Below are 14,894 nucleotides of genomic sequence, written 5' to 3'. Positions count from 1 at the left end.
GCAGCAACTGCCTTGTTGACTTCCCGGGCAGGCGCCAGATCTCTGCCCCAAGCCAGCACGCTGACGCTGTGCCCATGAGCTCTGTGTGGCCAAGACCTATGGACAGAAATGAGGTGGGATTCCATAGGGTGCCCAAGAAGGGCTGATACTAAGCCTGTAGGATAACTTGCATTGGTTTTGGCATGGCTGCAGAGGAAGACTAGTATTTCAGTCCAGAGTCCTACATGCTTATGGAAGGGTGATGATGATGCAGACAGCAGAGCAGCCAAAGGACTATCAAAATAAGTAGGGAGAGAAAGTCTGTGCTCCAAACAATCGGCAGGCTGAGGGCCAGATCTGCCAGCCTTAATCCTATTAGGTTGTGGGTGAAGCTGATGGGACCTGCCAGAACTGAGGTACGGCCCTGCAAATAGGAGCAAAACACGGTTTCAGCTGCCAAGGTCTTTTGGAGGAGAGCAGGGTTAGTGAGCACAGAGGGAGAGTCTGTTCTCTAAAGCATGATCTGGAGAAGTAGTAGCATTTAAAGGCCTTGTGGAAAAAAGGCTTTTAAGGAGATTACATCATAGCTAGCTTCTGTGTTAACACTCGGCTCTGGCATTTATCTTTACAATGGATGCTCACGTCAGCCACTGCCCTCTGATCTGACTTTGTCACATGTTTTTCTAACCAGCAGTCTCCCGATGAGACGCCGTTTCTCCCTCGCCATCTGATTCCCCCTCAGCAAAAAGGACGGAATTGTTTTTACCCCGATTAAATCACACACTATCGGTTTCTGTCCTGAGCAAATGAGAACTGAAGCCTGTGCCTTGCAAGGCAGCCGCCTCCTCACAGCAACACCCGGTCGTTCTGGAGAGCTTTGGGGGCACCGTCACATTTCCCCGCTCTCCGCAACCTGCGCCAGGCTGGGCAGCACCGAGATAGTCCTGGTGACACCCCCAGACAGTCCTAAGCGCTGCCTCCCCGTGAGAGCCATCGCTCAGGTGAACCCTGCTGTACTTGGTGGCCTGCTTTCCGAACACAGGAGTCGTCGATCAGATTAGTGGGTATCTGGTGCCTCTAAGAAACAGGTCACAACTGTCTGAAAATTTGCTGTTAAATTAGTACCCTTGAATTTATTTTAGAAGATGACCTGATTTCCAGTGGTTCTGAGCACTCAGAGAGCCAGGACGCTTTAACTTGGGTGCTTGAATGTAGATATACAAGCTTAACTTTAGTCTTCTGAGTTCTGTGACACAGGCTTTGACCTCTCCTTAGGCAGAGTGTCACGGTGGGTAGAGGACAGAAATTCCTCTCAGGACGTGGGTTCCAGCCTCAGCTCTCCCCCTTGCTTGTTGGGTGATCTTGGAAAGATCTTCACCACCAGCCTCCGATTCTCATTCTCCAGGATAGGGACAGTAGTCCTAGCTTTCCAAACTGTTGAAAGATGTAGGCATAAAGCGTGCAACATAAGGCTGCATGTCAGCAATGTTGTTATTCCTTTCCCAATTCTCTAATAGAGTAAATTTATAAGTACTTCATCTATATTTCTGCAAGAACCAGCTGTATTCCCTTGACCTTCCCATCAACTACCTATTCAAGCAAACACAGCAACAAGGCCACGGTCTACAGCAGAAGAGCAGCAGCACGGCACTGACCTGGGGACAGTAATTCTCAGTTCTTTTGAACAGAGGCACCACTGAGAGGCACAGAGATGCGCAGCACAGTACCATCCACTTCATTGCACAGGCACAGCCTGGCTCTCCAGTGGCGAGCGACGCGTGCAGAAAGCACGGGCTATTCTTCAGCAGGGAAAATCAGTGCTGAGGATCATCTGCTTGCCCCAGCAAACTGTGGGACCCCGTCACGTTACGTCAGTGAAAAGAGCATCCTGGAGAAAAGAGGCCTGAAAACACTGAACATTCATGCTAAGTCTGCTTTTGCAGACACTCTGATTTCGGCACTCTGATAGCTGAAAGCATAGTAGGATATTTCCATCAGTATTCACAAGCACACACACATGCACACACACATACATACAGGTATCTATATATGTCCCTCCCCCACTCTGCTCTGGCTGGCACAGATTTCCTAGAGAGGATCTAAGAAGGAGTATGATACACAGGGATGAGTGAACTCCCAACACTTTTTAAGGATGAACTTTACACCTGTAATAGGTGTCAAACCATCAGCCTTGCAGACCGAGCGGGTACTGCAGCCCGTCCCCTGCCAGCGTGCCCCAGGTACGCCTGCCTTCTGGCCGCTTCTGCGAGGAGCCGGTCGGCCGCCCCGCTGTGTGAGCCTCAGGCTTCCTCGCTGCAGCTCGTAACAAGGTTGAAAAAACCCAGAAGCTTCTGTGGTGGTGTTTGCTGTGGCGGGCCCCCTGCCCGCTGAGACCCACAGAGCTCAGTACACGCATGAACAACTTCAAGACGGGCAAGAGGAGGTTCGCTGCTATGAATCAAATGTGGAGACTTTTTCAAGCTTCTTGGGAAAAGGGCTACCTTTCTTTGCAGGCTTACGGCACTGGGCCCTGGGGTATTTGACAGTGGTATGGACCAGTAGAAGGAGTAAAGGGTCATATCCAAACTGGAACTCACTGGGGATAGGAGATGCATTTTCCCACATTGTTTTCCTCCTCCATCAGATAGCCAACATCACCTCCCAGATCCACCGCAGTAAGATAGGTATGAAGAGAAATGAGTTTTTTGGACAGCTGTCTCCCCCAGTCAGGCTGGCTTTCTTTCAGGCTGTTTTGGGGCAGAAGGTGGGCTCGTCACCAGCTACCAGGTATTTCAGGGAGAGACAGGCTCCTGCATGGGGTGGTGCAGCTGCAGAGACATCTCATGAAGAAGTGACTGCCAAGGAGCAAAGACATGAGTAGAAAATTGGCCTCATCCTCCCTGTGTCCTCCCTTGTGACCTGCTGGCCACCACCTGCCTCAGGTCAGCAGCGAGGAAGTGCCTAGTAAACAGCACATAGAAAGCATCCATCCTCTCCAAAATAAGGTGGAGTGGGCCATGGGTTAGGACACTTGCTGGGAATTAAGTGGTTTGGAGAGTTCATTCAGCACCTGTCTGCATTTTTACATGACAAAAGCCCTTGATTTTACTGAGCCTCAGGCACCCTTGGATGAAATCCATGCCCCAGCAGGCACTGTGAAGGCAGGTACAGCTGAGCCTGTTAAGGTACTATGGTAGTGGCACCCACATGGACACTTTAACTACATATAGTGATATCCCTTTCAAGCTGTTAATCCCATATCTGCTGCTACGCGCTCCTTTGCCAGGGGTTTGTTGAAGCTATATCAGCTATATTGATAGAGAAGAAATAAGACATGACATAGTGATGGGTTCTTGTCCAGTCCCTCGGGCTGCCTCCTTTCTTTCATTACCATGCGGTGATGGCGTGGCCATAGGCTCTGCCTCTTGCTCCCGGCACAGTGAACACCTTATCCTCCTTGCTGTGTGGTGGCGCAGCCTCCTCTTCGATGAGTGGTAGGACAGGACATAGCTGATCAATTCTGTAGCAATTACTGTTCCCTTTTGAGCCTAAAAATAATCATCATCTTGGGTGCTTGACATCCACTAGTCTCAAATCCAAAGTTTACAGAGGTGGAAGAATATCTTCATTTCAGATGTGATAACCCTGAGTGGCTGATAGGGTAGTTGACTCTCTTGGGATCTCCCAGCAGGTCGGTGCCAGAGGGAGAAGCAGCACCCTGGACTCTCTTTTTGTTGTTTGCTGCAGGGTGGGCAAGACGCCTCCTTTGCAGGAGTCACAGTACATCACCACCAAGTCTTCTGAAAGCTTATCCATCTTCCAGCTCTTGCAGCGATCAGGCCTTCAAAGGAGGGATGATATAGACTGAAATTCAAACAGCTGAAATATGATTTCAGAAGTCTAAGCTCCTACATTGATGACCAGACTTTTGCCAGAGAATGATTAATAACCTCAGGGTTGGCAGATTTAATCCCACAAAAAGATGACAGATTTTCTTGGTATAATGCTCTATATATAGATCAAATTAAGGTCCAGATCTGCACAACTTCTTCAGGCTGAGCAGTATTCACGAGTGGTCCCATCAAAGTCATAGGCTATGAAATGTAAGTAAAAGTCAGTGCTACTGGTATGATTAAGATATTATCTCTTAGGTCCTTTAGTGGCTTTTTAAAGAGCTCAGGAAACTCCAGATAAAAGCGAAGATTGGACAAACCTCACAGCTTAAGAGCTGAAACTTTCTCAAAATTAGTTCCCCTTCAGGGAAGGCAGACACAGAACCAGCTTCAGCCAACTGCAGACTGAATTTCCTAACACAGATTGTGGAAGACTTGGAAATACTTGGAATATTTAATATTTAATAATACCAGCAGCAGTTTCTAAGGCACCGGCTTGTGTCCATCTCTGAAAAATTAATGGTTTGCCTGTTGGGCGTTCAGATACTATATGGAGAGAGTGACTATAATAGACATATACTCTAGATTGGTAAGTACAGATGGCTTTAAAGAGTTCCCTGTACAAAGAAAGCCATATTGCAAGTTGTATGTCCGAGTTTTAGGGAACAGATACTTCTGCTAGTGTATGGCATCTATATAAATGCATCTATATAAATATAATCCTCCAGTTTGATATTACATAGTTTATTCCTTGTATCACTTCAATGGCTCAGTTATTGCTGGAAATAAGGGCTACAGCTATCACTTAAAAATGTCCCTGAGGAGACCAACTAATAATTCTTATACCTAATGCTCTCAAGTTCCTTTTCCAAATTGTATTCAGGTTCAACTTAAGGGAAATAAAATTGATGACCCATCCAGAGTAAAATGGAACTGTGAAATGCCTTCCACACCAGGGGTAAATTTAATCCTAATAAAAATAAAATTACATTTATCAACTGATAAATTTTCATGCAGTGTTCATAAAATATAGAATACTTAAAATGGCAATTACATCACAGATCAAGTCGTTTCACCATGCCAAATGCCCAACACAAAGTCCTCAATCACCACTCAGAGTACATTTGTAACTCTCTGAAAGCTAAAAGACAAGGCACAGGCTACCTTACAGTCACAAAAGCAAGGAAATTCCTTACTGGTTGCTATCTGCACTTTCTTCAGGCTTTACACAGAAATCCGGACCTGCACAGGTAGGGGAGCTTTTGCAGAGATGCTGCTCATCATCACTCCCTACTGAAGCCTACAGCAGTAGGCAGCCAGCCCCGCAGAATGATGCCCCGTAAAGCTGAGGTAGAGCACCTGCAGCTTGCCAAATCAACCCAAGGGTTAAAGCAAACCCTCCCTTTGCCCCACTGATAGTCATTTCCTTTGATAGTGGCTATGAAATAAGTTTATGCACTCCTTCCAAAAGGAAAGGAAAATGTCCAGGGATGACTCAATAGAATCTGCTCCACTGGTATAAGTCCAGTTTAATAGCAGCATTTGTCAAGGAACAGATTTTTGTGTAAAATATTTCTAACCAATGAATTGATGAAATATCAGCTGCATTTAAAAGACACTTCAAAATTATAAAACAGTTCATTTTAATAACAATTAGGAATTCTCAATTTGCTACTATATATGTGGTTATAATGTGATATGATTTAGTAGTGGAAGTTTTAAATTAACTTGCATAATTATTAATGACAGTTTTTGGCAGTGGCATCAGTTATTAGCCTATGTTTGTACTATATTAATGGACACTATGTACTCACTTTGGGATAACATCCCAAATGTCCAGACTGCTGCTTCCTTGATCTGCTACGTCGACTTAAAAATTACCCGTAAGTTGCAATTACACAGGCAGTGCAACACCTTTATATCATGTTTACAACAAAGGCAATGCACAAAACCATTACAAGAACATACATTTCTGTGGGTCTGCTTTACCAAGGTCAGCTGCTTAGCCCTCCCTGCTAACTTGTCGAGATGAGGCACAGCTCCTTCTGCCACGGGCAGGGGAACCTACAATACTTGTAAATCAGCAGCCTCTGACTCGTCAGTAACTTCACTGAAGATTTGTTACCTTCTTAATCAGTGAAATGGTAGGCATGTACAAATGGACTGCCATCCACACAGGGAATTAATCTCTTCAGCTCATCCAACTCTTTAAAAAAAGAACCACCAAGCTGTTGGAGTATGTATCTCAGAGTAGAAAGGACTGTTCTACTGCAGAATCAGTTTAATATCTGATGCTTCTTTTTTCAAATTAGACAATGTTTTTAATCTATAGATAACAGAACTACCACTGATTCCTGCACTGCAAAATCTGGCCTGAGGCTCTTATTTTTAAATACTTCAAAATGTATGAACGAGTGCATTTTCAAGAGAGTGGATTTTTCCATAATATGGATTTATTACTGCATTAAAAATTCAAAACAAATCTGCAGGGTCCCAAAGCAGGGGGAATATTCATCACTTGCCTCAATAAAAATTAGACTTGACAAAACATTTCAGAACTAATTGTGGTGAAGAACTCTGAATTGGGAAAGCAATGGAAGCTGCGATTGACAATCTGATCTAACCAGTGTTTTACAAAGATGGACAGAGAGTTTACATGTATGAGATGTTAAGTGCACGAGTGATAGCAGAATCCTATCATGAAAGTATTAGCATGAACCTTTCCAGTCTTACCTGCTTTCTAGTCACTAATCCAGCTCTTCAGACTTAATATAACATGCCAGATGTCCAAACTATTTCAAACTTCGTATTTGATTGCTGCTTAAGAAATCTCCTCACCCTAAATAATTTTCTCATCTTGACTGGGAGGTGAGGACTTGTAACTTTTATTCCTACACCAGAAATAACTGTGCTAAATGCAAAAAATATCAGGATTTTGAAGTCTTTATGTCTTTAGTGATAAAATCAGAGGTGCCTGCAGTTTGACGCAGGAAATCTAATCATTGCATTTCTCATTTAGGTGGGTGAATTCTGCCTAAATCCCATCTTGGATGCTTAATGATTTGGTTCACTGTGCTAACAGAGAAGGTAGCATCTGCGATGTGAAAACAACACGATGGGGACCTGGACTAGACTCTGCGTGTGCCATCATCCATGACTCCAGGCTGCGGGGCTGGATTTCAATTTAGATTTGAAAGCCTCAAAATCCTATTGCCAGTTCTTAGAGTCACAATCCTCCAGTAAAATGAAAGTGTATGTGGGAGAAGACAAGAATTGAATTTTGGTTTTGCTTTGTAAATTATAAACAATGCTCTCACACAAGACTGTAATTCACAGTATGACAGCTGTGTTACCAAAACTGAAAGGGCTTCCCTGTTTCAGCATTCTGCTTGCATTTAAAAAAATCACTGTCTAGACCAGACTTGTGCTAAAACAATATTCTCTCATAGTAGCTGTCATTACCATAAATGACTTGGTGTAGGAAACGACGTGCCCCCTGCCATCTCGGTGCTGCTGTAATTCCCTTCCATTACTGTTCAGTTTTGGTAGTCGCTATGTTGTATGAAGTATGGAGGAAATCATCTTCCCCATATTATAAAACAAAAACACTCCCATCTGTTTGCTAACAATTCCTTTGGGCATCAGCACTTGGGAGAAGTTAATCCAAGACTCCCCAAGTGTGCCCAAATACCTCAAAACTACTCAGAGCCAGTCCTTCTGGCGGAAGGGTGGTAGGTAAAGGCTGGTCCTGCCGCCTGAGCCCTTAGGGTCAGAATTGCATTTGCGGCGGGTGTTTGGAAAAGTGCACAGCACTCACAAGACAAAAGGCCTACCCAAAGGGAAACTTAAAGCCAGAGCTCTCTGAGACGCTCAACCGATATTGCAGCAGCTACACCAGACTGCCTGCAGCTAATCCTTTGGCACCTCATGTTTTCAAACACGTGGTGGCCTCCAGGAAGATTTCAATTCAGTTTGCAGTGACAACCTCCCCTCAACTCCTGGGGGACAATCATAGACCTCTGCAAGGACAAAAGTCCTTCTGTCATTGTGTAGGCAAGCACACCAACTTCTGTGCCCGCATAGTACAAGAAGCGATGTGGTGAGCATCAGGACCGTGTTCGGCTCTCCTGCTTGAATGGCCATCTGGAGACAGTGCTTAGCATGAGGCTCAAACTCATTCTCTGGATCCACACTGGGTCACCCTGTCTATTCTACCACCAGGATTTAGGTCATAGAAAAGCCTAAGGAAAAACCATTTCTTATTCTTTTATGTCCCAGAGCCATGTGGTTTTTATTTCTATAACAAGCTCCTGCTGTGAAAGGCTGTGTTGTTAACAGTCAGCAAGCCAAATCTGCAAATTTTAGTTGCTTTAAAACACACTCAAAGTTTAAGAAGTTCCAGACTATTACTGTACTTCAGATTCCTGCCTATACACACACATTGTGACCAGCTGTCCTAAAAGATCCGAATGTCCTTAGCTTTCCTACTTGCACTGAAGGGACCCTGCACACTCTGAAATTAAGCTATACATCTGAGCTCATATAGTTGCCAAAAAGTTGCACCCTTCCTGCAGTTGGTCACTTTTGTTTTGGCATTTCCCCAGCCCAAATAATTAGTTAATTAGATGCACTATCTCCAAAGATAAAGGAAAAGATTTCACCTTGAAAAACAAAATCGTATAATTACAGCCTGGAGATTAGAGTCCTCTGCAGTGATGTCATTTATTTTGGCTTTGCACTGACCTGACTGTGCTTTATCTCAGCTGATAGCTCAGGGCAAACTTTCACTGAGGACAGGAGCTATAAAGACCTCACTGTGTACCTATGTGCAAGCATCCAATGTGTCAGAGCTTGGTTCACGTATCCAGACTCAGCTGTACTAGTACAGAGTGTAATGATCTCAGATAAAAACTTTTATTTAAGTTTCCTCCTCTAAATTTTGACTGAAGCAATGTTTGACTGGACACTTCCATCATCCAGAGAGGGGATGGCAGTACCATGGACTCCTCACCCAACGTGGGAGATGGGTAGAGCAGGGACAGCAATTGTTGCTAACCAGCAAGTGAGAAGTTCATGCTGAACATCCTTTCTCTTCCTTGTACCATTCTGAAGAAGTCACTTCTGAAATGTTTTTTCCTCAAACCTTACACAGGTGAAAACTGATACTGACTGCAGGGTATGTCTAGCTTTAACCCTTTTGAAAGCCTAGCTTCTACTTCCAAACCAAGTCCTTTCTTCTTTGCAATGCCCCTGGAGAAACCTCCGTGCTCTCAAAGTATTTAAGGGTTGACAACAGCGGTATTTTAGATTTTGAAGGGTCAACATAATTTGAACTAGCTTAATCTCATGGGTCTGTGAAGCCGGGCTAAAAATGCTGCCTAAACAAGTACTCCGTCCACTTTGCCTTAGTCCTGGCTGAAATCCAGAGACAAGGAGGAAAGCAGATGGGGGGAAAAAAAGAAACAGTTAATTAAAGGCCAGGTTCTGAGCATCTCTATCTCCTTCAGGTCATTACAGCCACATCTAGGGAACACACTCAATTTCACTGAAAGTTCCTCCTTTCTTTGCTGCCAGCATCTAAGCTTAGTTGGCCTTAGGCCCCTCAGAGCCTCATGAGCTTTCCCTTCACTTCATCAATGAGCAGTTTTCTAGGCAGGGGTTAAAGAGCAGGCTGCTGCTTGCATAAGGAGAGTTACTGCGGAAACATCAATATGCCAGACCGTCCGGAGGAACCGCAATTGGCTCAGCGACCGTGTCTCCTGACAGTCCCCACACTTTGTCACACAGTCCCCACCACCCTAGTTACTTCTAACACGGGCTGGACCCCCTCTCCTTGAAGGCCCTCAGTAAGGTACACATCTATACCGAACAACACAGCAGTATCTCAGTGGGGTGCCACAAACTGCACCTGGAGTGAAGCTCAGGAAACTCAAAACTGAAATGATCCCTGCGTCTCACTTTACAGAAAGAGTCAAGGCTGAACCAGTAATATGGAGAGAACCAGCACCCACAGGGACCAGCGACGCCGATCCTCGCCTTCTTTAGATACCATAAAGCAGACGGATACACTGGGGCAGACCAGGAGTCCTCTGCTTAGCGGGGAGGCGGCACACGGATATGCTGCCATGAGGGGATGTCCCATGACAGCTGCAGAGCAGATGCAGTGAAGGCAAGAACAGGGGTTGGAAGGGACATCAGAAATGCCAGTGGTCTGCGTGAAGGCGTTAGAAACCGGGGAAAAGGAGGCCTGGGGTCATGGCTGAAGGAGGGCAAAAGCAGTCTGTGTTTTCTTCCCTGGGGCCTGGAGTTCTGGTGGCAGAGGCATTCTCTGAATTCACCAGTCCATAATTTTGTTGTCCATATTTGGAAATACATGGGCCATATGACCTAATTTAATTTCCCACATTCATATTGTTGAATGAATGATGCCTCCTCAGCGTGCACTGAAACACACCCCACACATTCCTGTTGTAAATACATGACTACAACAGTCAGGTGTCGCCTAAAGCCTGGAAAGTTGGTGTTTCTACCACCGCTCATGTATTTAGACTGACTGCTAAATTGTGTGTGATTCTACTCTTTTTCTGTGGAGGGAATTAGTTTACTGTCCCTCAGAGTAAACACAACATTTACCAGTTATTATACGTGAATTCTGGAGTTCACAACACTTAACAGATTTTGTATAAATCGCTCTGCAGGAAGAAGAGGTAAAGATTTCTCGCTGGATCAACCTGTCAATATCAAAATGTCTAAAGAGACACTAAATGCACTGCAATTCTTCCTGAAAGTCCTCGGTTGTCCTCAAGCAGAATAAAAACCTTTCAGGGAGTGATTCAGCCGCTCACAAACAGTTACCCAGTGCCATCCCATACATCCAAGTAGGGTTTGCAAAACGTTCAGGTGGGACTGACGGAGGACACAAAGAGAGTCCCCTGCTTTTCCATAGCAGCAGCTGGAGCCCAGACAGGACATGTCAAAGAGTACTAGATGGCTTCATTTAGCAGATAACTGAGCTGTCAGTGCCTGTAGTAACTGGATGGACAGGAATTTTGTATCTATTGCCTTTAATCATCAGGCCCAAACCACAGTAGCTGTTTTAGAAGGATATAGAGATGATCTAAACCTCCAACAACGTTCAGTCTGATTGCAGAAAGAGCTTTTAAGGACAGTGCCCAGCAGGCTGCAGCCTTTTGTGGCTCACAAACCTCTGAGAGCAATGCCAGCATCTTTATGAAGTGCCTCATGGCGCAGACACTGTACCTTGTAAAGGTAAAGAACTCGCAGCTCCTGGGCTGCTGCTTTTTTGCAGAGTACTTTTTTCCAGTACTTAACTTTAATCACTTAAAAAGTGCAAAGTGCAAGTCTAGCGTCAACCACTTAATAATAGCTTGTCTTGTCCCTTTACTGCCCTCTCCTCCGAATGCTGTTGAAAAGCGGTGTCTATAACGTCAATATTTAACTGTGAGGTTTGCTCATTCTCACAAGGATGGGGATTGCTGTACACGTGGACTAAATCACAGTGCCTAGACAGCTGATAATAATGAAAGCATCCTTCAAGATGAGGCACTTGATTGCTACTCTAAAGCTTACTGGTGAAAGGAATGTGTAATCTGTTTTTTATTTTATTGCATTTGAAATGAAATAACTTGTTTAAATATTAGTCATCTGGATTTAGGTAGCTCATTTTTAGAACTGGGTTAGCACCTGGCAGTCCAGTCTGAGTAAGTATCAGGCTATCCCAGTCGCAGGCCCGTTTGATTTCTCTTTCCTCTTTTTGCAATGTGTGACAGACTTCTTTTTTTCTGATATGATTTCCTTCCCACTTCACAGGAGACAAATCCACGCACTCAGAGCAGCTGCCCAAGGGCAGCCGGGGAGGGGGAGCAGCCTGGCAGCGGTGCCCCTCCCGGCGCAGCGGAGCAGCAGGGCTGGTCCCTGTGCTGGCACTGCTCTGCCACCTCTCCTGAGGGCAACGGGGTACCCCAGGTACAAGAAAACAGAGTGTCAAAGTACTTTATTTTCTGACTGTAAGACAAAGGCCAAGGGAATTTTCAATATTACTATCCATGAAATTTTCCTGAACATTGAAAGAGATTTCTCCTGCTATAAAAAAACCTTCATCTCTGCTTTCCAAGTTGTCTTTGTACTTCCTTTCCCAAGTGTTTCACTGTTGTTTTTTTCCTGCCTTTGCCATAAATTTCTGCAGTGTGGCACAAATACGAAGCACGCTCCTGGCAGAAAACACACTGCAAAATTCTGCCTGTCCTCTGCCTGGCTAAAAGCTGTGCAGAAGCCTTCTTCAACATGAATCCCCATTCTGCACATCTGGGGATGGCGCTGATAAAGACAAACAGCCAAATGATGCTACCTAATGATTTCTTTTCCCTTGAGGGAAGTGCTGAGAAGGATGCTAGATATACTTTGCCACACTGTTCCCAGGGGAGTTTATCTAAGCAGGGAGAAGAATTAATGGGCAGCCTTTTAGGGAGAGACAAATTTGCGACAACAGAGAAGCATTAAGGAGATTTGGGTCCCAAACACCTGGGACCTAAAAGTGTCTGCACAGGGTCCAGCCCATGTCCCTGCACTCAGCCAGCGCAGGTAGCACCCGCAAGCTCCGTCCCACTGCGGAGGGACTGCCTCTCCGGGGACCACCGGCACAGCTATCGCTCTCCAGAAAGGATCTGTGCGCCAGGGATCACAGGAATACTGGTGTGGAAGGAAGCTGGCAGAACTAGCCAGCAGGAACTGCAGGCACAAGGTGTGCCAGACACGGGGATGCATGGCTGGAAATTAGGAGGAGCTCGGATGGGCTGGATAAGGCGTGGGAGCACTGATTTGTATGAAGAGAAATAGATGAGTCTTAGCCTGTACGTGCATTAGTGGGAAGACTGCTCACTTGCCATTGACTCCTGACATGCCTCTGACTTTTGTTACAGTTGTAAGCAATTTAAAACCAGTGAGCCTGATTTACTGGTAAACCAGTAGAGCTCCAGTGTCCTGAAGACAGCCAAACCTGCAGGAATGTCTAGGCAGAGTGTTTGAATTTTTGTCCCTGTATAAATTAATTTGCCTTGGAGCACCCAGACCTCCAAGGTGCACACCTGGTGAAACAGGGGGTCGTGTAACTCAAGGGGAAGCACAGTGCTATGTCTCCGAAGAAAAGCATTTCCCAGGGCCAGGGCATTAGGGAATCACTTAAAGCTAGGGAATCATACATAATACAATGAAAGGAGGGAATTTCTCTGGCTTTCCTCCAAAAGCCGAGCATTATTCATTGATCAGAAAACAGATCTCCATCTCTACTGAGAACATTTTTTCCTCCATTTGCTAAGTGGAAAATGACAAACGAGCTAGCTGTGCCCTCTCCCACATCCCTTCTCCTTCCATCTGTCCAGGCATCCCCGTCGCTTCGCCCTCCCTGAGCGCACCACAACCGTACCAGCGGCTACTTACTCGGCACCGCTAGCAACCTCGGGGGCGGTGGAGGTGGAGGAGGCGGTGGTAACGGTGGAGGTGGCCTGCACTGGCAAATTTGCTGGCAGCTCTCTGTGACTTTCTCTGCTACAGGCTTGGAGCATGACTTCTGGGGCTCACCCTGAGTGATCTGTGAAGAAACAAGTCATTACATGAGTAGCAGAAACAGTGAAAACTGATTTTCCATGAATGTGTTTCTTGGACCTTGAGTACCCGAGTGGCACCTCAGACCTGTAGTGAAAACTGACCTCGTGTTCCTCACTAAGGCCATCACAAGGAGGTCTCTTCCCTACATGGTCCCCATTTTTTATTTTTTTACTTAACACAATATCTTCAAGACTTCCTTCCTGCTGTCAAATTTGGTTGAAATTGGCCAGCTGGTTTCTGAGTTATTATGGGGTAAGGAGAAGGCGGGTAGTGGCAGACAGTATGATTGTGTAAGCCTTCTTTCCTTAGGAAAGCCATCTAGCAGCATGCATTATTCACAGAGTCATTGCTGCAAGCCAAAGAGAGCTAATAAAAATTACAAGACAGTTAGGGTCAGGATTATGTTCATTTTCCTTATGGCAGAACTGAAAGCCAGAGGAGATCTCTCCTCTGCTTTGCCAGCCTTGCTTTGATGTTCAGAGAGCTGTTCACAGAGTGTTTCACTTCCCACCAAGAGGAGAGGGAGCCCACATTTTACTCATCTGTGGACCACAGCAATGACACGGTCAAAATGGAAATGCCACAAACTGTGACTTGTAGCCTCCGTAACAAGCAGTGTCGGCTAGTAATAAAGCTGAAGATGAGGCATTGCAGAACCCAAGCATAGGCATCGCTTGGCCATGGACAATGATTTAGCCAGTAGGTATACAGTATATTCAATAGCTTGATCTAGTCATGACAGGGACCATTTATTAACAGCGTATTTTTCTTACCATCAGTAATATTTACATGACTAGGGATTTAAGGAATACTCAGTAAAATTCCTAATCTAACGCTACAAGAAGCGGAGTAAGTGCCTAATGAAAAAAGAAATTTGCTGAACAACACAGGAGCTTCTGAGAGGTGTTAACTTCAGAGGTTTCTAAGCCAGCTCTTTTTGAATGAACTGATACTCAGATGGAAAATACTGGATACAATTTTAAGGAGACAAAGCCTAAAAGATGAATAACCATGTTATCTAACAAGCACTTTGAATGTAGGATTAGGAGACCACCTGGGACAGACTTGCTGAAGCTAAGGATAGTTATGCTAGCATTCAACTGTTGCCTTGTACGGTTTGGTCTTGGGCGGGTTATTGTCCTAATAGTTTTGGCCTAATTAGCTCTTTTTGACGACATGTTGGTCATTACAAAGAGGATGCCTCATGCCATGCTTTCTGACCTGTTTTAGGCAGGCCTCTTCTGCCTCCCTGCCTATTCCCAGGGTCACCCAGGGTTGCCTTCTCCCCACTCCTCTTTTCTGCCCAAGCTTTGCTTCCCTTCCCCTGCCAGCTCTGGGCACACAGTCGGTCTCCTTTCCCCTTTCAACCGTAGCGCCCAGCCCACAGCCCAGCCAGTG

The 14,894-nt window shown here is 45.4% G+C and overlaps 1 protein-coding gene across 1 annotated transcript in view; it reads right to left on the bottom strand.

The window, feature by feature from the left end:
* The window catches only part of PRIMA1 (proline rich membrane anchor 1), a 55,713-nt gene that overhangs the window by 35,898 nt on the left and 4,921 nt on the right, over positions 1 to 14,894 (bottom strand). Inside the window, exon 2 of the mRNA XM_075152494.1 lies at positions 13,329 to 13,479. Within this exon, the coding sequence (XP_075008595.1) occupies positions 13,329 to 13,479 (151 nt within the window). The remainder of the gene's footprint in view (positions 1 to 13,328; positions 13,480 to 14,894) is intronic.

This window comes from Calonectris borealis, chromosome 5, assembly GCF_964195595.1.
Source record: "Calonectris borealis chromosome 5, bCalBor7.hap1.2, whole genome shotgun sequence".
Classification (NCBI taxonomy): Eukaryota; Metazoa; Chordata; class Aves; order Procellariiformes; family Procellariidae; genus Calonectris; species Calonectris borealis.
The sequence above is the reverse complement of the archived record's forward strand: the minus strand, read 5'-3'. Positions and strand labels throughout refer to the sequence as shown.